Below are 22,915 nucleotides of genomic sequence, written 5' to 3'. Positions count from 1 at the left end.
GATCTGACGGAGCCTTTTCTGATGAATAAGGGCCGATGGTTACGCAGGCGCCGTGTGCGGGAGGGACCCGCGCCAGGCAGGCAGGGGCCGCGGCCACAGCAGGGAGGGCTTTTGTGCGAACAGGAGCAGAGCAAGGAGTGTTTGAAACCCCCCGCCTGCCCGCGCCGGAGCGGCGCTGAGCCCCGTGAAAGAGGAACCAGAGCGGGAAACAGAAGCTTTGACAACTGTCAGGGATTCTTCCTGACCCGACTGTCGCATCCGGATGGGGTCCAGCTCCCCGACTGCAGTCGCACGCAAGGAGGTGGCTGTGTCTGAGCAGCCGTCCGTCCGTCTGTCTGTCTTCTCATCTCCTTCTGCCCAGCCGGGCTGCAGCTGCGGGCAGGATGGCATGGAGACAGCCCGATGGTGGGACGGGGAGTCGGTGCCGGGCTGCTCAGCGGCGAGAGCGCACTGACTACACCGGGGGCTCGAGGGCAGGAGCGTAGGCCACGGCGCTGCCCCCGCTCTCGGCAGCCTGCGGCCCCAGCACGGGCGCAGAGGAGGCTGCCTCGCCGCGCGCCTTCTGCCGCCTCGTGACCGGCCCAGCCTTGGCCTCCGGGATTTTGTGTCCAGCCGTTTCACTGCTGCCGCTGCTGCGTCCCTGATGGGGAGCTGGGCTTGCGAGCCGGGGGGCCTGGCCCTGCCGCGGCCATCATGGCTGGGGGGGTGGGATCCGCCCGGCTGCCTGCTGCGCTGAGGGAACCCCAAGAGCTTTTCGGTACATTTGCAAACGCAGGTACAAGAAGAGGCGTGAGACTTTCCCGGGTACAAAGGTCCCAGCAGCCCTGGGGTCCCCGTCAGATACACCCCAGCGGCCAGCCAACACCTGGCAGCAGCTGGCGCAGCTCACGGGTCGTGGTTTAACCCCAGCCGGCCACTGAGCACCACAGGGCCGCTTGCCCACCAGCGGGGTGGGGGAGAGAATCGGAAAGAAAGAGTAAAACCCGCGGGTTGAGATAAAGACAGTTTAACAGGACAGCAGAGGAAGAAATAATAATAATAGTAGTAATAATAATAATCATGATAAAAGAATAGACAAAATAAGTGATGCACAATGCAATTGCTCACCACCCGCTGACCGATGCCCAGCCTGTCCCTGAGCAGCGATCGCTGACCCCCGGCCAGCTCCCCCAGTTTCTATACTGGGCATGACGGTATGGAATAGCCCTGTGGCCAGCCTGGGCCAGCTGGCCTGGCCGTGCCCCCTCCCGGCTCCTCGCCGGCGGGCAGGGCAAGCTGAGAAGCCCTTGGCCAGTGTAAGCACTGCTCAGCAACAGCTGCACCATCGCTGCCTTATCCCGCTGTTCTCATCCCGCACCCAGAGCCAAGCGCGGCACCAGCTGCTGGGAGGAAAATCGACGCCGTCCCAGCCGGCACCCGGACGCCGGTGCAGGAGCGCGGCCCGGCCGTGAAGGCGGCGCCGGGGAAGCGCTGCGCGGGCCGAGGGCAGCGGCCGGGCCCCGCGGTGGCGGAGGACGGCGGGGGCGCGGGGGAGGGGGGCCCGCGGGGCCGAGCCGGGGCCCGCTGCAGCCCGGGGCCGACGACCGGCGACCGGCTCCGCACCGGCGAGGGGCGGGGCGATGGCTCCGGGGGGCGGGGCCGTGACGTGGCGGCCCCGCCCCTCCCGTTCCCGCCCGGTGCCGCCGCGCAGAGCCGGGGCCCGCGGCGCCATGGGGCCGCCCGAGGAGGTGCGGGCGCGGCTGGCGCGGTGCGGGCAGGGCCACCTGCTCCGCTTCTGGGCCGAGCTGGGCCCGGCGGAGCGCGGGGCGCTGCTGGCGGCGCTGCCGCCGGGCCTGGGCGAGCACTGCCGGCTGGCGGCGGCGGCCGGGGCCCGGCAGCGGGGGCCGCCGGAGCGCCTGGACGGCCGGATGGAGCCGCTCCCCGCCCGGCTGCTGGGCAGCGCCCGCCGCAGCGGCCCCGCCGCGCTGCAGCGCTGGGAGGCGGAAGGTGAGCGGGGCGCCGGGCCGCCCGTCCCGTCCCGTCCCGTCCCGTCCCGTCCGGGGCGGGGGCGGCCGGGGCTCCGGAGGGCGGCCGGGCTGGGGCGGGGGGCCCCGGTGCCGGCGCTGCCGGCGGGGTGCCCAGCGCGGCCCTCCCGCCCCTCGGTGCCGGGGCCGCCGAGGCTCGTCCCAGAAGGCAGCCGGGGCTGGCTCGGAGCGGGCCTGGGCCCGGCCCCCGCGCCGCTGCCGGGTGCCCGGGGGCGCATCCAGCCCCTCGGCCGGTGCGGGGAGCGGGGCTGCTCCCGGCGGGGCCCCGGGGCGGAGCCGTGTCCTGCGGTGGCACCTTTGGGGGGGCTTCCAGTAGCCCGCACAGCGGGCCCGGGTTTTGGGGGGGCTTGGAGTCAGGCGAGCGGGAGCCGGGGTGGCGGCGGGGCAGGCAGGGTGGGCAGAGGGCTGGGGTTGCGGCCGTGCCGCCGGGCCCTGAGCGCGGGCAGCCCGACGCCCGTGGCACGGCGGGGGCCGCGGAGGCGTTGCGGGGCCGAGAGGCTGAGTTTTCACTCTTAGCTGCTAAACACGGGGGCTGAGGCTGGAGAGCGCGAGGTGGGCACGGATAACGGGATGAGGCCGTGCCTCGCGGGTGAAGCCGCTGGGCAGGGTGGGAGCAGAGGGCTCGGGGAGCTGCGTGGGGGCCCGGGGCTCTCCCAGGCCACTTACGGATGCGAAGGGAGGTCTCGTGCTAGCGTGGAGCCCCATCCAGGCTGTGCCACACGCAGCGCAGGAGGGAGACGGGATCTGGGAGCAGAGCGGATGGGTAGTGTGGAAGAAGCCCAGGAAAGCCCAGCATCTGTGTTTCTTGGAGCCTGGTTGATGTTGGTCACAGAATCACAGAATGCCTTGGGATGGAAGGGACCTTTCCAGGCCATCCGGTCCATCCCCCTGCAATGAGCAGGGACATCTCCAACCAGATCAGGTTGCTCGGAGCCCCGTCCAGCCTGGCCTTGGATGTTTCCAGGGATGGGGCATCTCCCACCTCTCTGGGCAACCCCTGCCAGTGTTTCACCACCCTCATTGTGAAAAAGGTTTTTCCTCGTGTTTAGTCTAAATCTCCTCTCCTTCAGTTTAAAACCATCACCCCTCGTCCTGTCATAGCAGGCCCTACTAAAAAGTCTGTCCCCATCTTTCTTCTAAGCCCCCTTTAAGCACGGCAAGGCCGCAATCAGCTCTGCCCGCAGCCGCCTCCTCTCCAGGCTGAACCCCCCCAGCTCTCAGCCTGTCCTCACAGCAGAGGTGCTCCAGCCTCTGAGCATCTTCGTGGCCTCCTCTGGCCCCGCTCCAACAGCTCCATGTCCTTCCCGTGCTGAGGACCCCGAGCTGGACGCAGGGCTCCAGGGGGGTCTCCCCAGAGCGGAGCAGAGGGGCAGAATCCTCTCCCTCGCCCCACTGCCCACGCTGCGGGGGATGCAGCCCAGGAGACGCTTGGCTTTCTTTTTGATGGCTTTCCCTCGTCATCCCGCGGGCGCGTGAAAGATGGAGGTGATGGGGGAGGCAGTGGCTGGATGTGGGGTGCTGTGCTCCCCCCATAGCGCCTATGGCTTACGTACTGTCCTTTTTTCAAAGTGCATGCTCTATTTCGTTTATTTACAAAGGTTCAAATGTGTCTCCCCTCCTTCTTTATAAAATATAACAGCACTGTTAAAAAATAATCATAATAAAAAAAGGAAGCCAGAAAAAAACCAGCTGTGGTCGGAGAGACACTTGCCTGAACTGTGGCGAGCGTCTGCACAGCCTTGACCCAAACCTGCCAGCAAAGAGGGGGGATCTGCGGGCAGGGGAGGGAACATTTCCGAACAAAAGCAAAAATAGAAGCGGGAGAGTCACAGGGCAGAGGAGCTTTTCTGCCGCGTCAGACTCCGCTGACGGGGCTGAGCGGTGACGGAGGGAGCGGGAGGAAACTGGTGACCCAGGGGCCACGTGTGCTTGCTCCAGCAGGGTTTCCACCGGCCGTTCCCACACCTCCAGCTGAGCAGAGGAGGGTGTCAGCGCCCGGCCGGCACCACGGCGGCCGCCCAGACGTAACCGGTGGGGTTGGGTCGGGGACCCGCTTGGATGGGGGTCGCTGCCTCTTACTTGAGGGTGTCGCAGTGAGGAGAGAGGGAATCCATAAACCCCAGAGGCAGATGGGTCTAGGTCAGGGCCGCGCAGTTAAATTAACAGCTTTACCGAACCGGGTCCTTCGTCTCCCGTCCCGCCAGGGCAGCCAGGAGCCGGCGTACCTGCCCTGTGCCGCGGGGGAGGGAAGGCGAGCTGTGTGGGGCTGGCCTCGCTCGCTGCGAGCAATGCTTGCAGGAGTCCAGAAGGTCTGGTGTGTTTGGGACCAGCGGCACCGCGCACAAGTCGCCTGGCCCTGAGGTCTGGGTGGCCCCGAGCCCCATCAGTCCTGCAGGCAGTGTTTCTTAATTTCTACCAGGAGAGGGGGACGTGGCTCTTCTGTTTCCCTTTGGTTTGTTTTTATCATCCAGTTTAATGCTGGAGATGGGAATCAGCCCTGGCTTTTATTTCCCGTAGGAGGGCAATCAGGAGGGAGACTTTGTGCCGCCGAACCCGCGCAGTGCTGGCGTGCCGCGTGGCCCTGCGGACATGGTCTTGTCCCCGGGAGCGTCCCCGTGCCCCTGCGCGGTGTTTCCCAGCAGAGCTGGCATCGTCGGCACGGGCTTTGCAGGGACCAAGGGTCCCTGAGGGGACGCAGCGTCCGAAAGGCTCTCTTTTCCAGTGGGCTGCTGGTGGTGCTGAGCTGGACAAGAGCAGGGTGAGCAGTCCCGACCCGCTGCTCGACGTCCCCGAGGCTGGTGCAGCCCTCGGCTGCGGGGTCGGGGTCCCCCCTGCGCTGAGCTCCCCTGTGCTCTGTCCGCCGACATCCGAGCTCCCCGCAGCTCCCACCCGCAGCGCGTCCTCCGCAGACAAGGGCTGAACACCCGAAACCATGTCCTCTCCTTCCTCCTTTTTTGTGACAAAAAAATGACGGTTAAAAGAACTAGGCAACTCAAAACTTAGTCTTGGGAACACCCAGGATATTTTTTACTAGTTAAAAAAAGACATATATCATTGTTATTGTCTCTGAGATGATAAAACTTAGCCTGGTCAGATTTGCTTTCAGAACTTAAACACAAACATCAAATGATCACATTTTCTAGGCAGCCTTAGGGACAACGGTATAAATCAAGCACAGACGCTTTTACATCCTGTAAATGTTTTATTAATGAAAGCTAAGTCCTGGGCCTGGGCCGCAGCACAGCTCCCGTTTCATCAGAGGGTTTGATGAGCGGTTCGGGCTATTGGGCTGCTCTGCAGAATTAAGGATTTTGATCTTTTTGCTTTATTCTTCTCTTGCTGACGGCTGGTGTAATCGGGCTGATGCGCCAGTTCAGCAGGAGAATTCAGTCTGTTCTTGCAAGATCAATCTGTTCTTCCTGCAAAATCTATTTTTGTTTTTTACTTTCTATGCAGAATAAGACTTACTGCAGCATTGGTGGGTATCTAACAGCCAACACGTCTTCCCTTTTTTGTTTGGTTGAGCTGTTCGTATTTCGTATGCTGCGGAAAATAAGGTGGACGTTTTTTTAAGAGGGATAAATATTTCCATTTACCGCAGGAATGTGCAGCAAGATGAGTCACTTGTTATGAACTTTAGTCGTGAATATTAGTAGTTTTACAGTTGGGAAGTCAGAGCAGACTGACTTACTCAGATTTTTGGGGATATTTGTTTTCGTGGCGACCTAAGATCAGAAACTTGGAAAAACTCTGCTAGTTGTAGGGTTGCACCGTAAATACTGCGAATGCCCTAAACGATGGGAAGGAGAGTCCCCTTGCTGGGTCGTTCGGGTGCGCCGTGGTCAGCCCTCTCCTGGGAACGTGGCCCCATCAGTCTGCTGGGGTTCAGGAAGAGAAAAAGAGAATGACACGGTTGATGTTATCAGCGGTATTGCTTTGGACTCGGGTTCATCCCGCTTAGGTCGAGGTTTTGGTCCCCGCAGTGAGAGGCCCCTCCGGAAAGTGGCTGTGAGATGCCAGATCACCCACGGGCAGATCTCATCCTCTTGTCACTGCGTGGAAAACTTCTGAGAACTGCCATCTCCTCTGGGACGTCCCCGTTTCAGTGGGGTGACACCAGCCCTGGCACTTGTGAGTCATAGAATCACAGAACCGTTAAGGTTGGAAAAGACCCTTAAGATCATCGAGTCCAACCGTTAACCCAGCACTGCCAAGTCCACCACTAACCCATGGCCCTAAGCACCACATCTCCCTGGCTTTTAAATTCCTCCAGGGATGGGGACTTAGCCCCTGCCCTGGGCAGCCTGGGCCAGGGCCTGACAGCCCTTTGGGGGAAGAAGTTTTTCCTAATATCCAACCTAACCCTGCCCTGGCGCAGCTTGAGGCCGTTCCCTCTCGTCCCATCACTTGTTACTTGAGAGAAGAGACCGACACCCCCCCCCCCCGGCTCCAGCCTCCTTTCAGGTGGCTGCAGAGAGTGATGAGGGCTCCCCTCAGCCTCCTCTTCTCCAGGCTGAGCCCCCCCAGCTCCCCCAGCCGCTCCTCCCCAGCCTTGGGCTCCAGCCCCTGCCCCAGCCTCGCTGCCCTGCTCTGGCCACGCTCCAGCCCCTCCATGGCTTTCGTGGGGTGAGGGGCCCAACGCTGAGCACAGGATTCGAGGGGCGGCCTCACCAGTGCCCAGTACAGGGGGACGATCCCTGCCCTGCTCCTGCTGGCCACACTGTTCCCGATACAAGCCAGGATGCCATTGGCCCTCTTGGCCACCTGGGCACACTGCTGGCTCACGTTCAGTGGCTGTCAACCAACACCCCCAGGCCCTTTCCCGCCGGGCAGCTCCCAGCCGCTCCTCCCCACGCCTGCAGCGGTGCCTGGGGTTGTTGTGCCCCAAGTGCAGGACCTGGCCCTGAGCCTTGTTGACCCTCACCCAGTGGCCTGGGCCCATCGCCCCAGCCTGGCCAGGGCCCTCTGCAGGGCCTCCCTGCCCTCCAGCAGATCAACACTTCCACCCAGCTCGGTGTCACCTGCAAACTGACTGAGGGTGCCCTCGATCCCCTCATCCAGATCATCGATGAAGATGTTGAACAGGACCGGCCCCAACACTGAGCCCTGGGGAACACCACTGGTCACCGGTCGCCAACTGGATTTGACTCCATTCACCACCACTCTCTGGGCTCGGCCGTCCAGCCCGTTTTTAACCCAGTGCAGAGTGCAGTTATCCAAGCTGTGAGCAGCCAGCTTCTCCAGGAGAATGCTGTGGGAGGCAGTGTCAAAGGCCTTACTAAAGTCCAAGTAGACAACATCCCCCGCCTTCCCCTCATCCACTAAGCGGGTCACCTTGTCATAGAAGGAGATCAGGTTCGTGAAGCAGGACCTCCCTTTCATAAACCCATGCTGGCTGGGCCTGATCCCCCGGTTGTCCCGCACGTGCCACGTAATGGCACTCAAGATGATCTGCTCCATGACCTTCCCTGGCACCGAGGTCAGGCTGACAGGCCTGTAGTTCCCTGGATCCTCCTTCTGACCCTTCTTGTAGAGGCGTGTCACGTTTGCTAGCTTCCAGTCACCTGGGACCTCCCTGGTTGACCAGGACTGCTGATAAGTCAGTGATAGATAGATCGATCAGTGGGATGTGGTCCGTCGCATCAGGACCAGAGGGCGCGTGTTGGCGTGAGCCCAATGGGGCCGTGGCGGGGATGGAGCGGGACAAGTGCTTGGCTTGATCCACTGGTGGCTGAATCTCAGTTGCACCCCAAAGCAGCACCCCTCGTGCCGCAGCAACTGAGACCAGCAAACGCTGAGTTTGGACCTCAGACAAGCTTTGTTTTGAATCGATGTGCAATACTTCAGCTCGAGCAGTTTCAATTCTAGATTATTTAGGGTTTTTTTAAATGTTTTCGTTGCCTGTTTGAAACAGAACCATCTGGAAGTGTCCCACAGGGGAATTGTTTTAGATCTTTTTTCTTTTTTTCCCCTTCATAAATTCTTTCCTCCCTTAATTTTTCTTTTTCCAGTGGGATGTTCTGGGTCAGGTTTAGTGGAAGGAGCCCACCAGCCTGGCACAGCACTGCTCCGGTGCTGCCCCGCTCACACACGCGAGGCCAAGTGGAGAAGCGCTACCTGCTCAGCCCTGCAGTAAGGCCGGGCTTAGGTAAGGCTGAGCACTAATGAGTACTGGGCTTTGCAGCCCGGGGCAGTGCCGTGTCGATGGAGGCCGTTGATGGAGGTAGGCGATGAAGGTGCTGCAGCTGCACCCTGACGCAGTGCCTCGCTCTGCCTGGTTGGTGTTGTCCACGCAGCGTCCCTACCTGGAGCGGTCCTGAGTGGGATGTGGTTGGGTACGTTGAGTGTACGAGCCGCGTGCCTTAGCCTTCCACTTCAGTCCAAGGCTCTTCAGATCTTTAGAGAGCTGCAGGTTTGCTTTCTTGGGGGACTGCTGGTCTTCTTGATGCCGGAGTGTGTTTCCTTTCACACTGCTGCCCTCGAGACCCTCCTAACTGGTGCTGTGGGGCACTGGTGTGAAACAACCGGTGCAGCTGTGAACGAGCCGGGTATTTGCTTGCATCCTGAGGAGCAAGTAGCCAGAGACAACTGGATGGAGCTGTCTATCTGTCTTAGCTCCTCTGCCCAGTAGGATGTGCTCACTGGGCTTGCTGGCCCTGCACAGCTGCACGTGGCGGTCCCGGTCTGGCGGGAGTCGTTCAGCCCTGGGTGGCTGTGGCATGGTGACGTTCAGAGCCATTCCCATCACCAGGTCTCCGGGCCCGTGTCTTTTAAATGCGGTTGGGAATCACTGGAGAGTGACTCATCCAGCGTGGTCCTTGGCCGTGGGAATGACAGCAAGTACGCCCTCACCAGCGTTCGTGGCCAAGGGCTTTTCTTTGCTCAGACACTGCTGTTTGTCTTGCTTTATGAGAGGCTTATCATTACTGTGGAGAGGCCAAGACTAAGCTTGCTCAGGGCCAAGTGAGAGGTGTTTTCTTGCAGAGCGGTGAATCAGCTCCCTGCGTTGGTTGAGTTCAGCAGGACCATGACAGTTGTTATTCCTTTTCCTGGGATAAAGCAGGGGAAGGGAATGGGCAGGACCTGTGCAACCGCATCCTCACTCGTGGTAGCGCTCGCTGCTTCAGCTACAGCCATGACTGTCCTCTCCCTGCCCTGCTCCAGGACGGGGGGGGCTGACACAACGGAGTGACCCCAACCGAAGAGTTTGGCTTTGGTTTCTAACCGCAATCACTTTCCCTTCCTCTCCCCACTGGTAATTTTGTCATCGCTGCTGACCCCTCCACTGGCCTGTAATTCCTCCCCGCTCCGTCCCGCGGCTGTTGCTCCAGGGCATGGGCACAAGCAGAGGCGATGGTGGGGCTGGTCCTGGCGGGGATGTGGACTCAAGGGCCGGCTGGGAGCTGAGCACCCCCGGCTAGCCTGGTGCTGAGCTGGCTGTTGGTATGCTGAATCTCTGTGTCTGTGTGGGGAGGAGAGAGAAGAGAAGGGAGAGTGGGCTAGCAGGAAAGAAGGTTTCACCAGGTTTGTGTTCCCCAGGGCTGTGGCTGCAGCGAGCAAAGCCCAGCTCTCGCCGCGCACTTCCCTCCTCCGCGAGTTTGCTGCCTCTGTGCCGGGTCCCGGTGTGGGGACAGCCCCCACCAGAGCCGGGGCGCTGGGAGGCCTGGAGCCGTGCTCCTGCAGCCCTTCGCTCAGCTCCTTCCCTTCCGCCGCAACGGTGCCGTGCGCTGGCAAACAGCCTGCTGAGCACATGGCAGCAAACCACGTGCCGAGGAGCGGAGCAAGTAATGGTGCCGTATCTGATACCTTACACCCCCTGCTCTGTGCTTTAAGTCTTTTGCGATGCACAGTTCTGTAAGGATGCAAAGGAGCCGTTAATTGCTCATGGTTTGTTGCATAAAATTATGCTTATTTGGTTTGCATCGGGCTTTGCTCTCGTATAGCTACATGTCTTGCTGTACAGCTCACCCAGTGCTGTTGCTTGTGGCTTTTGAATTTTAAGTTTAAACCCGTTCAGGCTTCCCCCTCTATCCAAGGACCTCCTGAAACTTTGAAATCCCAAGACTTCCACCTTCAGCCCAGGTTTCCCTTTAGAGGGCTCTCCCGATCCCCCTTGGAGCCGGAGGGTGGACTGCAGGTCTCCAGAGGTGGCTTCCAACCAACGCTCCTGTGGCCCTGGGAGCTCGAAGGCTCGCTCCGCAGCAAAGCGATGCAGGGCTGCGTAACCGGCTTCCTTCAGTGCACCCGAGCGGGCATTGCCAGCCTTTTCGGAAAGGGAATATTTAGGCAGAAACATGGTGTTACTGCTGTGCTGGGACTGAAACTTCTAAGCGTGGGGAGGTCAGTAGTATTACCGCAATGTCATGGATGACTTCTGTCTGGTTTTATTGCTGAAAGCTAGATTTTTGAACCGAATTAAAACCAAGCCAGGTTGTTACAGCAGCAATTGATATTTTCCCTCTGTTGCTCATTTATACAGCCAGTTATTTAAAGATGAGCATAAAAACAGTCCTGTTTTTCTTCTAATTCAATATCTTGGGTCCATGTGTCTTTCAGTCTGAGTCAGGATTTTTTCAGTCCCAGATGCGGTGTTTGTCTCCCCCGCGGAGGCCGGGGCGACGCGCGGGCTGCCCCGGAGCGCAGGGCGCAGCAGCAGGCTGGGCCGTCTGCGGCGGGCTCCTTGCGTTCGGTTGCAAAAGGCTCTGATGGCTTCTGTACAGCACCAGAGCTGTGGCTTTTGACCTGGGCAGTCCCAGAGCTCACTGCGTTCCTGGAGGGATGCAAAGCGTTCCCTAAGGAAAATCGTTTCTCACAGTTGTCAGTCGTTACTGTGATGCTGGCTTGAGAGAAGGCAGGGATCAAAGACACCGAATGAGCTGGGTGTTTATTATGTGGTCTGGTTCTTCCCCAAGACCTGGACTTTGCTGGTTTGTCAGGATAAATTATATTGGTTTTAATTGGATTGTGGCTTCTGCAGGCTTGGCTGCGTTGTTAGTCCTGACTGCAGCCGAAGAGAAGCTGGAGCCCGAGTACGGGTAGTTGATTAAGGCAGGTTCCAGAAATGCCTGTGCTTTGCTGAAGAAGACAAGACTTCGCTGCTTTGGGATGTAGAAATGTTGGTGATAAGGGACCTCTGGAGGCCTCTAGTCCAACCCCTGTTTGGAACAGGACCGTACCCAGCCCTAGGTCAGGTCAGCTATGGCTTTATCAAAGTAAGCCTTGAAAACCTCAAGGGAAGGACATCCCCCACCTCTCTGGATATCTTTTCCAGTGCTGCACCACCTTCCTAGTAAAGCGTTTTTATCCTAATATCCAGTTTGAACCTCCCAAGCTGCAATTCCTGGCCGTTTGCTGTTGTTACTCTGTCCACTGCTTCAGGTGAGGAGCCTGTTGCAGCAAAGAGGTGAAAGGATTTTTTTAGTATTGTGTGCAGCAGCGTATTTCTCTCTGAGCTGCCGGCAGTGGGCATCGAGGTGGCAACTTCTGGCTGCTGCCTGAGCTCTGCAGAAAGGCTCAGGAGAAGAGCACGGGGTGTTGATTGCTTTTGTGATTCTTATATTCCCTTGGGCTTCTTTCTCCTGTTCAGGCTTGCATCAGATCTCTCAGAACAAGGTGGCGGTGCTGCTCCTGGCTGGAGGACAAGGAACACGCCTGGGAGTGAGCTATCCCAAGGGCATGTACAACGTGGGGTTGCCCAGTGGCAAGACCTTGTATCAGATCCAAGCAGAAAGAATCCGCAAAGTGGAGCAGCTCGCTGGCCAGAGACACCACTGCCAGTGCGCCGTCCCCTGGTAGGTGACCCGGAGCCACAGACCAGGCAGGGGGCTTTGTGTTGCAGTCTTGCCTGCGTTGTCTTCTAGAGGCACTTTGCTGGGTGCCGTTCAGAGACACGTCAGGGGAGAGCCTTTTGTCGGCAGGATTTGCGGTGCCAGCAGCTGGAGGAGGGTGTGCAGGGGTGGGAAGTGGTGGGTCCGTGTCTGCAGACCCTGCCTTGAATCGCTGACCACTACCCGAGCTGCTGTACCGTGCTGTCTTTGTCAAGCACAGCCCCTGACAACCCTAGAAACAGCACTTTTCAGTGCCTGTTTCAGATCCTTCACAAGAGGTTTCATCCATTTGCGCTGCGCTTTCTCAGGGTCCTGCATGGAGGGAGAGATCGCCTAGAGCTCACAGCAAAAAACCTCTTCCCCTTGCGGCGGTAATTGCTTGTCATGCTCCATCTTCAGGCCGCCTCCTGCTGTCGTTGTTTACAGCTGGCACCATCTCTCCTGGCTGCTTCTAGCTTTCGAAAGCCTCCAGGCTTCACAAGCGACTAGCTCTGTGCAAGGTGCAAAATAGGAATTCCCTATGGGATGTGGTGGGCGAGAGGGAGGCAGGCGCTGCGGCACGCTTCTGGGAATGGTTTCTGCTAAGTGTTCTTCGTTCGACTATGAAGAGATACCTTTGTGAAATCAGCGCCTGGCCTGAGGCAGGGTTTGGGAAGAGTGCGTACCGCAGGATAGCGTGGTGTCTCTCATTTTAACGCTCTTGGCTTTCCTCCCTTTTGTGTTCCGTTTCTAGTTTTGTCTTTTGCTTGTGCTTTTCTTGCTCATTGCTCTATGCCCATTCCTGCCCAGGTACATCATGACAAGTGAGTTCACGCTGGGGCCGACAGAGGAGTTCTTTGTAGAACACGACTACTTCAACCTGGATAGATCCAACGTGGTCATGTTTGAACAGAGGATGCTGCCCGCTGTCACCTTCGATGGGAAAGCCATCTTGGAGGAGAAGGGGAAAATTGCTATGGCTCCAGGTACCCCGCTCTTCACCCTTACGTGGTGCAGTAACGTAGTATGTGTTGATAATTGCCACTAGCCACCAGCCAGCCTTGGCACACGGAGCAGTCTTTGGAGGTCAATGTTGATGCTTCTGATTAGCGTGGGAGGGTTCAGTTAGATGGTTCAGGCTGGTAATCAAGAGTGTGGCAATCTCTGATCAGTTCTTGCTGGAGATTTGCCCGCGGCACATGGGTTCTATCAAAGCCTGGGAGTACTGGCAGGATTAGGACGGGGGCAGCTGCAGGTTAGGAACGACGTGCGTCGGCAGGGCCGTGCGTGAGGTCCCTGGGGTGCTGCCTCCCAGGGGTGAAGCTGTTGGGAGCCAGGCTCCCGATCAGGGCTGATAGCTGGAAATGGGTAAAAAAGCAGCAAGAAGATTAGCTCTTTCCAAAAGGATTGCAGTGTCTCACCTAGTCAAGTTTTCCTCTTCTCTTAACCTGGACGTGGTAAGAGACTCGGTGAGGGCAGCCTGCTTGGGGCCACGTTGCAGTGGTGCGGTTCTGCGGCCGCGGGGGGTTTTCCTGAGCTGACAGGGGTGTCGGAGGAGGAACCGTGAAAGGGTGATCTGTCATGAACAAACGTGCAGGTGTCTCTTGTGCAGCTGCAGTTCAAGCCTTTAAAAAGGCTTTGCGAAGTTGCGGGGAGAAGATTAAACAGAGAATAAGATTTATTTTAGTCTTTTTCTCCAGGCTGAGTTTTAAATGTCCTTTTGCTCTGCACTGGAAGAGAAGAAATGTAACAGGCTTTTCCCACCCACTGGGCAATGTTTTGCCCTTTACTGTTTTCCCTCTGAGGATCTTACAAGGCTTCATCAAGTCTTGTAACACTTCTCTGTGGGGCTGGTCCGCACGGTCCCCCTCTGCAGGCGAGGGAGCTGGGGTGCGGAGGGGAAGGGGCTTGCCTGAACGGCGTGGCAGAGCTGGAAATAAAATCTGGTGGTACTGTCTCTTGGCTAGAAAGCATTCCCTGCTCTGCTGTTAAAAAACGTGTGTTCAGGACTTCCAGCTTTTGCTCTGTTAGCCACAAAAAACGCGCAAAGGCATTAATTAACCAGGGCTTTCTCCTTTCTCTTGCATTATAGATGGCAATGGTGGCTTATACCGTGCTTTGGTGGATAATAAGATCTTGGATGACATGAAGCAGCGTGGAATCCAGTATGTCCATGTATACTGTGTGGACAATATCCTTGTGAAAATGGCGGATCCAGTCTTCATAGGCTTCTGTGTTTCCAAAGGGGCGGATTGCGGTGCAAAGGTGAGGTGGTGCTAGCGCTGGGCCATTCCCCGTGGGGAGTTACGCTCTGATTATGCTTGGAAGCCGCTGGCTAGGGTGAGCTTAGATGAACCGGGGTGCTCAGACCTCCGTCCCACAGCGCTTGCTCCAAGCAAGCTGTGGAAAATAAACTTCAATTAGAGCAGGGACTGTAACTTCACAGGGAGCTACAAACTGGAATTGCTTCCCCTTTATGCCCTGCCCTTTCCACAGAGGCACTCGGGCTATCTAGAAGCCGTATTGGACCGGGCTGTGTTTTATAAATGCACCTTTAAGTCTAATGGAGGCGTTCCTTACGCCCCACTGCGGAGGTGGGGAAAGCCAAACCGGCCTGGTTGTGTCACCCTAAAGCAGCAAGTGCCTGAGGAGAGATTTGTTTTACTTTAATCATTAACAGTGTTCATGGAAACAGGAAGCTGAACTCTCATGGCTGCAAAGATTTTTCTTTTCATGCCAGGTCACAGTCCTTGATAAGAAAAGTGCCCCACAGTACGCCCATTTCTTTTAGCTGGTTTGTCTTCTGAGCAGCTGTGGAATTAAGTGGTCCAGTACTGGGTTTTATGCCCAGTTGTTGGGCAAAATGTGCCTCCAGGCTGCTCCGTACACCCAGCACTGCCCTGCCCGTGCTGGGGGATCAGCGTGTAGGATCGGTCGTACGCGGGAGTTGGAATAGTGCTGGGATCTTCTTCCTCCTTGTCATAGCCCTCTGTCCCGTGGCTGCAGGTGGTGGAGAAGGCCTACCCCACGGAGCCCGTTGGGGTGGTGTGCTGTGTGGACGGCGTCTACCAGGTGGTAGAGTACAGCGAGATCAGCCTGGAGACCGCGCAGCAGCAAGGCCCCGATGGGCGGCTGATGTACAGCACTGGCAACATCTGCAACCATTTCTTCACAGTGGAGTTCCTGGAGACGGTGGCCCAGTAAGTTCCAGCAGACCTGCTAGGCAGCTGTGCAGCCCAGAAATGCCCCCAAGAGTGGGTGTTCCCATTTCCCGCTCTGTAATTTCAGTTATGGGCAACTCCTGCTCTGCTCTTCACCCCCTCTCTCCTCCAAACAGTTCAAGACAGCTGTGTCCACTTTCAAACAGCCCCAGCGTGCTCTTCAGGCCTTACCCAGTGACGAGGTTGCATGCTTTGCTGTAGCTATATTGACGGAGATACACCAGTGCATGACCTTCCCGGGCTTGCAAGGGTGAGCAGCCACGTGGGCTGCAGCGTGGTCGGTGATGCAGCCCCAGACTGAGATTCTCGATGGGAATGTCACCCGTGCCATCCCTTGGGACAGCAGAGGTTGGGGGAGAGGGTGAAGCTGGGGGAGGCCTCTGCATCTTGGTGTTGGGAGATGGGGATGTGATGCTGGACATTCAGTGAGCAGCCGTATGACCTTCCTGAAGAGCTTGATCCACCCTTGCGTGAGGGATCCGCTCTGCTCCATTGTCATCCCAGTCAGATAACAATTTGCGTTACCTTTTTTTAACTCTGCCTGCAATTTCAGCTCGACGCTAGGCCCTCCCTCTCCTCTTGCTTTACCCTGTCACGTCCCGCTGGTACGGGGAGTGCTGCTGGCCGGGCTGCTCCGCGCAGGGAAGCGTTTCCTGGATGTGACTTGGATCAACTCGGAGAGAGCAACACCCACAGCAGCTGAGAGATGACCCGCAGCAGTATTAAGCCATCTGCTTCCCAGAAGTGTACTGCTTTTTTTTTTTTCTAAGTGGGCACAAAGTAAATGAACTTGTTTATTCTCCTTTTGCAGGAAATATGAGCCGCAGCTGAGGCATCATGTAGCCATAAAGAAGGTGCCCTACATTGACGAGGAGGGAAATCTGGTAAAACCGCTAAAACCAAACGGGATAAAGCTGGAGAAGTTTGTGTTTGATGTGTTCCAGTTCTCTAAGTTAGTGGCAGACACGATTTTATTTTTTTTTCCTCCCTTTCTCAATGTTTGTTTGAATGACTGTAGGTTGTAACAGACCTTGCCAGGGAGCGCGTGCTTTGTGGGTGGCTTGTTAGAAAGGCTGTTGGATCTACACCAAGCTCCAACACAACAGTAACGCCGCAGGCTCCGAGAGGTGCGGTCACAGGGTGCTTGGCGGCAGCCGGGCTTGCTCCGACTGTGCTCCCAGAACTGTTCGTTCCGCTGAGGATGTGTTGGCTGGCCTGGCCTCTGCCAGCCCTGTGAAAGAAAGAAAAAAAAGGGAAATTGAGTGCAAAGCCAATGTTTAGTACGAACCCATGTTGGAGTATTCAGACTTGCAAAAATTGGGTCTTTCAGGATTGTGGCTTCCATGGCAACTGCAGCTCTGGTTACGTTTTTGGGGCGTGCTACGCCAGGGCTCGGCTCACAGCCTCCATGCGCGGAAAACAGGTCGCTTAAGCACCGCGGGGCCAAGTTACTGTTGCTGTGGGAACTGGCAGTGTTGACTTGCCAAGCTCTAAAACATAGCTGAGAGCGCTGTGCCGTAGCGTTGGCGCAGTCAGGGGTACTCTGTGTTTAGGGAATGTGGGATTTTAATAATTTAGGAATTTAACATAAGTGGTCTTATAAAACCTATTTTCCAAGGTCTCGAATTCAGCAGTAAAGATTCTGGTTTAGGCTTAAATAAATAGCAAGAAGAGACCCCAGACAAGCTGAATTGTCTTTGATTGGGGATATATTTTTCTTTTTAGAGGATTTGCTTTAGGTTTGAACTGGTCTCTGTTTCCTGACGTGCGTTCAGTAAAGAAGTATCATAGCAAAGGCAAAACCAGTGTGATGGAAACAGTGCCGAGTTCTGAGCTTTGAAAGGACTCATTTGCAAGCAGCAATTCCTTGTGCTTTTTTAATAATGCAAAACCAGCTCGGCAGCTGCTCTTCACATATGAAATACCGAAACGTGCAGAGGTTGCTGTGGGATTTTTTAATTTGCATTCCCATTTCTGGTAAACAGCTGTACTTAACATTCAACTGTGAATCCTCCCGTATTGCTTGTTCATCCCTGGGAACCGGTGTCCTCAGCTGATCCTTGCTTACAGTCTCCCAAGCGAAGCGGCCATTTCTTGGAGCAGGGGTGCGGCGCTCTGGAGCGAGCCGCGCAGCTCGGCGCTGTGTCTGAGCTTCAGGCACCGCTGCTCTCGCCATCCTGCCCTGCTCTTAGCTGAGACTTTTTGTCCACGAGCCTCCTAGTGCCTGGAGAGGTTTCTGTGGGATCCTTTCCTGTTCCTCTCACCTGTGCACAGCTCTGGAGGGTCGTGAGGCCGCTGTTATGTTCCCACAGAGACCGGGCTTGTTGTGTTTTTCCATCGTGCAGCCCTGGTACTTCATTGCTCTTCAGATGGGAGGTGGGCTTTCCTTAGCTTGACTGCCCCAGGCTGCATACCTCACTGCTCCCTAAAACATATATGAGCCTTTTCGCATGAAAGTTGTTGTTGCATCAACAGGGCTGACGGCTAGCTTTGTTTTTCATTATCACTGTTTTCTCCCCTTTGCCGGTAGGAATTTTGTGGCATTTGAAGTTTTGAGAGAAGAGGAGTTCTCGCCACTAAAAAATGCAGACACAGCTGACCAAGACACTCCTACCACCGCTCGGCAAGCCCTCCTGGCCCAGCATTACCGCTGGGCCCTCAAGGCTGGGGCCAGATTTCTGGATGAAAATGGTTGCAGGATACCGGAGAAACTCAGGTACGAACCTCTGTGACCTTCTCCGCAGCTTCTCTGCCTGTGGCTGCCCAGCCATGCCAACGGCCTGGACTGTGCTGGACAAACCCGGGCATTAGTTAGGATCACAGGGTGACTCAGCAGGGTTTTCATTCAGCCGGTCTTTTCTGAACGTGCAGAGTGATGTCTGTTACAGCTCCTGCTCCGTCAGTGCTGTGGGAGCTCTAGACAGTCATGCCCAGCGCTCTGGGCTTTGTCTCTGGCAGAGATTCCTCCCCTTGGGCTTGTGAGTTGACTCCTGCTATGGCAACTCCTTACCCAAGGGCAACCTTTTCCATCCTTCTGGATGTAGCCAGCCCAAGGAATTGTAATTTGTAGTCCTCACCGGCTCTTGTGAATATGGCTTCAGTGCTTAAAGCCCAGCAAGATTCTCAGGTGGGCCCACGGAGCCGCTATTACAGCGTTACCAATGCAGATACTTGCTGCATCACGGTGAATGGGAAGCTGCTTTTACTCCGTGGGGCTATTACTTCATCAGCTCATAGTTTAATAAACCCATGAGCTGTTCATTTTACTTGAAAAGCACCTCTATAAAAGCAATGTTCTTGTTTCCATGAGAGATATTTGGGACCTGCTAATTCCCTTTTATTTTCACACTTTGTGTTTGAATAATGCCTGGTGCATGTGAATATAACAAATGTCTTATCCTGGATGTCCTGTTCTTGATGATCTTTCACAGATGCACTGTTTTTTAAGCATAGTGAGAAGTTAATCCTGTGTTCTCTTCTCCAGTCTCTCAGGAACTGAAGATCCTCCGGCCGTGTGCGAGATTTCTCCGTTAGTGTCTTACTTTGGAGAGGTGAGAATAACTATCTGTGGAGGTATTTTTAAGAGTGTGCAGGTATGCATCTGATTTCCTTCGAAACAGAGGGGATTTCTTTAGCCTGGGCTTGCTGAGAAGTGGTAAGATCAAGGGAACTAGGACTCGGGCTCTCTGTTAGCTTCGTGGTTCCACTATGGTTTACCCTTCAGCAGTTTGTTCACTCTCAGTTTTAGCCATCTGTAAAATGAGATTTGCAGCGAGGCTGCACAGTTTCGTGAAGACTCACAAATACTTTGAGATCTTCTGAATGACAAGCGCAGAATATTCGACTTACAAAATGCATGGGGTCACTGTGTTCGGCTGTGTGCTAAGTTGTGCCCCCCCCTCGCAGTGAGTGAATACTGAACGAGAAGTGCGATACGTGCATTGGCTTTAGAGAAACCACGTCTTAGAACAGATTTCTCAAGTTTGTCCCTCTGAAAATAACTGGTCCTGGGAAAGCTGCTTCCATTTAGTAGTGAGAAGAGGACAGACGGGGTGAGAAATAGTGGATTGCAGGAGGATACGTGGGCGCTGCGGGGAAGGGCGTTCATAAAACTTTATATCTTCGCTAGGTTTCTGCGTGCAGGTAGCGAGCTCATCGCAATCGATGCACTGTAAGAACAAAATGAAAACAAGGCAATTTAAGTTGACTTGTCTTTGCTAGGATTATTCTAATGTGAGTTAAGGACACACCTTCCCATGCCTGCCCCTCCCCAAGAAGCGGGTTTCTGAGGTCCGTTGTTTTATGGTTCATCGGTGCCTCGCCTTCATGAACCCCAGGCTTGGGGCTGAAACGCTTTCCGTCTCTGTCACTGGGGAAACTGTTGCTGTTGTCTGTCCTTCCCGTGACCGTTTAACTTTGGGTAGTCAGTCGTTCTTTGAGGACATTACATAGGCTTAAAAGCAGCGCAGGTAACCAGTCTGGTGCATTTACGGCCTAACGGTACTGTTTTCACACGTTCTCAGGGTCTGGAGGCGTACATGAAGAACAAAGACTTCCCTTCTCCCTTTGTACTCGATGAAAACAAAGGGGAAATGCTAGGAAATTCTTGAAGAGGAGGGAGGCCTTTCCCCCTCAAATCAGATGTCTGTCAGATCCATTGTAAGAACTGACATTACTCAAATGTCAGTATGAAGTGCATTATAAAAAAAAATTGCTTTGCAGTATCGGATCGATGCCAAATCCTTGCAGCAGTTGTGTTTACACACACGTGCGTGCTCACCCGTTCTGTTTGGTAACTTTGAAGGCTACGCCTTTTACCTCAGTCTGTTTTGTAGACTTGGATGTGAATGAAGATTAATACCTTCCGGGTACCAAACATTTTATATTTCTTATTTGCTGTGCATACGAATATGTAAAAGAGCCAGTCAGGGCCTAATAAATCAGCTTTGCATTCAAGAAGATTAAATCTCTGCAGTGCCTTGTTAGGTGTCTTGTTTGTGCTGGTGGGGTTGGGTTTTGGGTTTTTTTATTTTGTTTTTAAATTGTGTGCACAGCCGAAGAATCAGTTTGATCCGCCTTTTCCCTAATCCTGTGCTGGTTTGAAGGTCCCATTCAGCAATTGCGTCCTCTAAGCAGATCATACGGCGGAGGCTGCTGTAGGGAGGGATGCCGCTGTGCGTAAGCGTTGCTCGAGGTTTGGCCTCCAGAGCAGGACAGAGGAGTTTGCATATCTGGGCTCGCTGGTGTCGTTCCAAGAAAACAGAAGGAAATACGCAGTTTAGACTGATTGCTCCTTACAGCTGTAGTGACCTCTTTTTTTAAATTCAAAAAAAGAGAAAGATGATGAGAAATTTTTTCACAACAACCCTCTGCTCTTCCTGTGTATAACAAACATTTCTTTTCCTTTTCATTTTTCTGGTATACGTATACCATATCCCTCAAAGGGGACTCTTTTAAAGTACCTGAAAGTAATAAGAGGAACAAATCCTGATGGTAGAATTTAATGCTTAACCAAAACCAAAAAAAGACTTAATCCCAGCTTAACCAGTGTACACAGTAAAACACCAGCCTCTGCTTCTACAGTTTCTGGCCAGGTAGTTTTCCAGCACTTTCACTTACGAAATAATTCTTTAGATGCCTTCCTTTTAAATATATTCCTAACTGTAATGTAAAGATAAGTGTCAGCTAATTCAGGACACTAATTGCCAGAACATATGTAGCATGTGAATTCGGCCCTGGCTGCGTGATCGCGGGGTTCAGCCCCGGGCCGCTGCTCCGGCAAGCTCGTGCCGGGCGGGCAGCTGCCTGCTGCGGAGCCTGTGCTGAGCACGCCAAAGTCGTCTCGCCCTTCGTGAGGACGCTTCAGGTGCTGGGTGGCCGCTGCTGGAGGAGCGCTCCAGGCTTTTCCCCTGAATCGGGTGTGAAGGGAGGTGGCGAGGAGGATGCCTCATCTGGAGCGTTGTTATTTCATATGTCTGCTTCTCCTGAGGAATTGCTGATGCTATTTTATTAAGCATAAATCTTTTAAATAACTTGTGTGGCTGGCTGTAATTCCTGACACGAAGCTGTATTCAGAATGTTGGGGAGGTATAAAAATGGCTTTGAGAGTAAATACAGTTTGTAAGCAGGCTCCCGTTTTCCAAAGAAAGCATCTCGGTGTCAGTGGCGGCGTTTTCAGGTATAAACTCGCTCTGCGCGCACGTAAGTGATGAGCCTTTTGCACATGCAAACCAGCTAATGACAGTTCCGATTACCTCATTCTGCATCTGCAGCCAGTAATTCCCATTTTTAGTATAAATTAAGCATTTGTCCTTGACGCTCAATTCTGTAATTTTTTTTTCACAGCGTTTCTATCGGTCATTCCATTCCTGTCAGTCAAGTTTTGTATCTGAGAACAAACTGTGTTGTACCTTTGTGAGTATTGCTTGTCGATTCAGGCACACGCTCGTTTTAAATTGCACTGCGCTATAAAGGAAGGATATTTCTTTTGCTCTTTCTAAAGTGCTTTCTCTTTTGAAACATCAGTTCCCGTGTGCTTTAATCATGTGTACGCTGTGCTGCTGAAATGGTTTTTAGAGGTTGTTTTCAAGGAGAAGCTGAATTAGAATGCTGAAGGCCTTGTCTGTTGGGGTTTTTTTCCTACGACTCCTCACATTTTAAACGGGAACATAGGAAGAATTTTGAGAGAACTTTAAAAAAAATAAAAAAAAATCTGTCCTGTATGTAACAAAGTAATTCTAGTGTGCATTATGAAATGAAAAAAGTACCTGAAACAAAGGGTAGTAGTACTGTAGTACTCCAGAAACGTTTGGACACCTAAGAATTTTTATAATAAAGATGTTACTGTGATTTCCATGTGTCTGTCTGTGTTTCTTGTTCATGAGGAAAATACACTTGTTGTCTTTGTCCCTACACATCATGGCTGTTGTCACCACAGCTGCAGGACGCTGAGACGGTGTCACTGGTGGCGTGGCTGGAGGCAGCGGTGCCCACGCTTCCCATGTGTGTGTGGAACTCAGCTGAGGGCAATTCCTGAAGGGCTGTGACATCGTGGGATGTATTTTTTCCTCAGAAAACAGAAGAGACTGTTCTTGCTTGCAATCCTGTTTATTTTTTTCCCAAGCTTTTCAACTCAGTTTACCAAGGGGAGGGAGTTTAATTGTGGGTGGTGTGTGTTTTTCTTTTATTTAAAGCAGATTTGAGTGATGTGGATCTGAGTCAGGCTGTCACAGCTGTTGTGTAGGTAATGAGCACTCACTGTGGTGCAACTTTGCCTGGCAATGGGAAGCCAAGCAACTTTTTAAACAGGGCTCTATTTATAGAATCGGTGGAACTTGGGGGAAGTTAGTAATTTTTCACAAATGACAGACTGTCCTCTCTTTTGGGGGTTTAGTGCTGAACCCAGCAAAGGCCAGCAGCAGATAGTCCTCCTTACCTGTTTCACCCCACCTCTCTCTCTTGGCACCCAGATGAAGGCTACTGGGATTTTTAAGCTACATGAATCAGTCGTTTCCTGGGACAGGAAGATAAATACTAAAAATGAATGCATGCTTCAGGCTTCCTCCGCTTGTTTATGCGGAGTGTTCATATCTGCCAGAATTGTTTGCTTGCTTAGTTTTTTTAACCATGAAATGCTCAGAAAAACACCCAATTTCCAGTTTTATCTGGAAATCTAGTGCGAGGTGGATTCCAAATTTAAGGGCTTAAATGATGCATGTGAACTGAATAGTTAGGCACAGCTGCAGGTGAATTCAGTGCCAGCACTTCAGCAGTCATCCATGGCTGCTTCAACGCTTGCTTGTTCCTGTTGGACTACGAACCTGATACAGAAGCCATGCTGTGGCTCTGAATGTGTGTTTCACTG

General features: G+C 54.3%; 1 protein-coding gene across 1 annotated transcript; it reads left to right on the top strand.

Annotated features, from left to right (window-relative positions):
• The first annotated feature begins 1,709 nt into the window (after positions 1-1,709).
• Positions 1,710-21,900, top strand: UAP1L1 (UDP-N-acetylglucosamine pyrophosphorylase 1 like 1). Its single transcript, XM_087753248.1, has 9 exons — positions 1,710-1,986; positions 11,611-11,815; positions 12,641-12,816; positions 13,923-14,095; positions 14,837-15,030; positions 15,863-16,003; positions 17,582-17,767; positions 18,536-18,602; positions 19,575-21,900. The coding sequence occupies exons 1-9, from the start codon at positions 1,710-1,712 to the stop codon at positions 19,659-19,661; spliced, it is 1,506 nt and encodes a 501-aa protein (XP_087609374.1). The 3' UTR covers positions 19,662-21,900.
• Positions 21,901-22,915: the final 1,015 nt, after the last annotated feature.

Source organism: Nipponia nippon, unplaced genomic scaffold (genome assembly GCF_047370975.1).
Source record: "Nipponia nippon isolate SJK-2023a ecotype South Korea unplaced genomic scaffold, ASM4737097v1 scaffold_16, whole genome shotgun sequence".
In the NCBI taxonomy this organism is placed as follows: domain Eukaryota; kingdom Metazoa; phylum Chordata; class Aves; order Pelecaniformes; family Threskiornithidae; genus Nipponia; species Nipponia nippon.
Note: the sequence above shows the minus strand (reverse complement) of the source record. Positions and strands in the feature narration are given on the sequence as shown.

Excerpts from the sequence above, each read along its gene's own strand:
- UAP1L1 (XM_087753248.1), top strand. The coding sequence starts at position 1,710 with ATGGGGCCGCCCGAGGAGGTGCGGGCGCGGCTGGCGCGGTGCGGGCAG. Across the intron at positions 12,817-13,922 it reads GAAAATTGCTATGGCTCCAG|ATGGCAATGGTGGCTTATAC; the intron begins GTACCCCGCTCT and ends CTTGCATTATAG. Across the intron at positions 17,768-18,535 it reads AGGATACCGGAGAAACTCAG|TCTCTCAGGAACTGAAGATC; the intron begins GTACGAACCTCT and ends TCTCTTCTCCAG.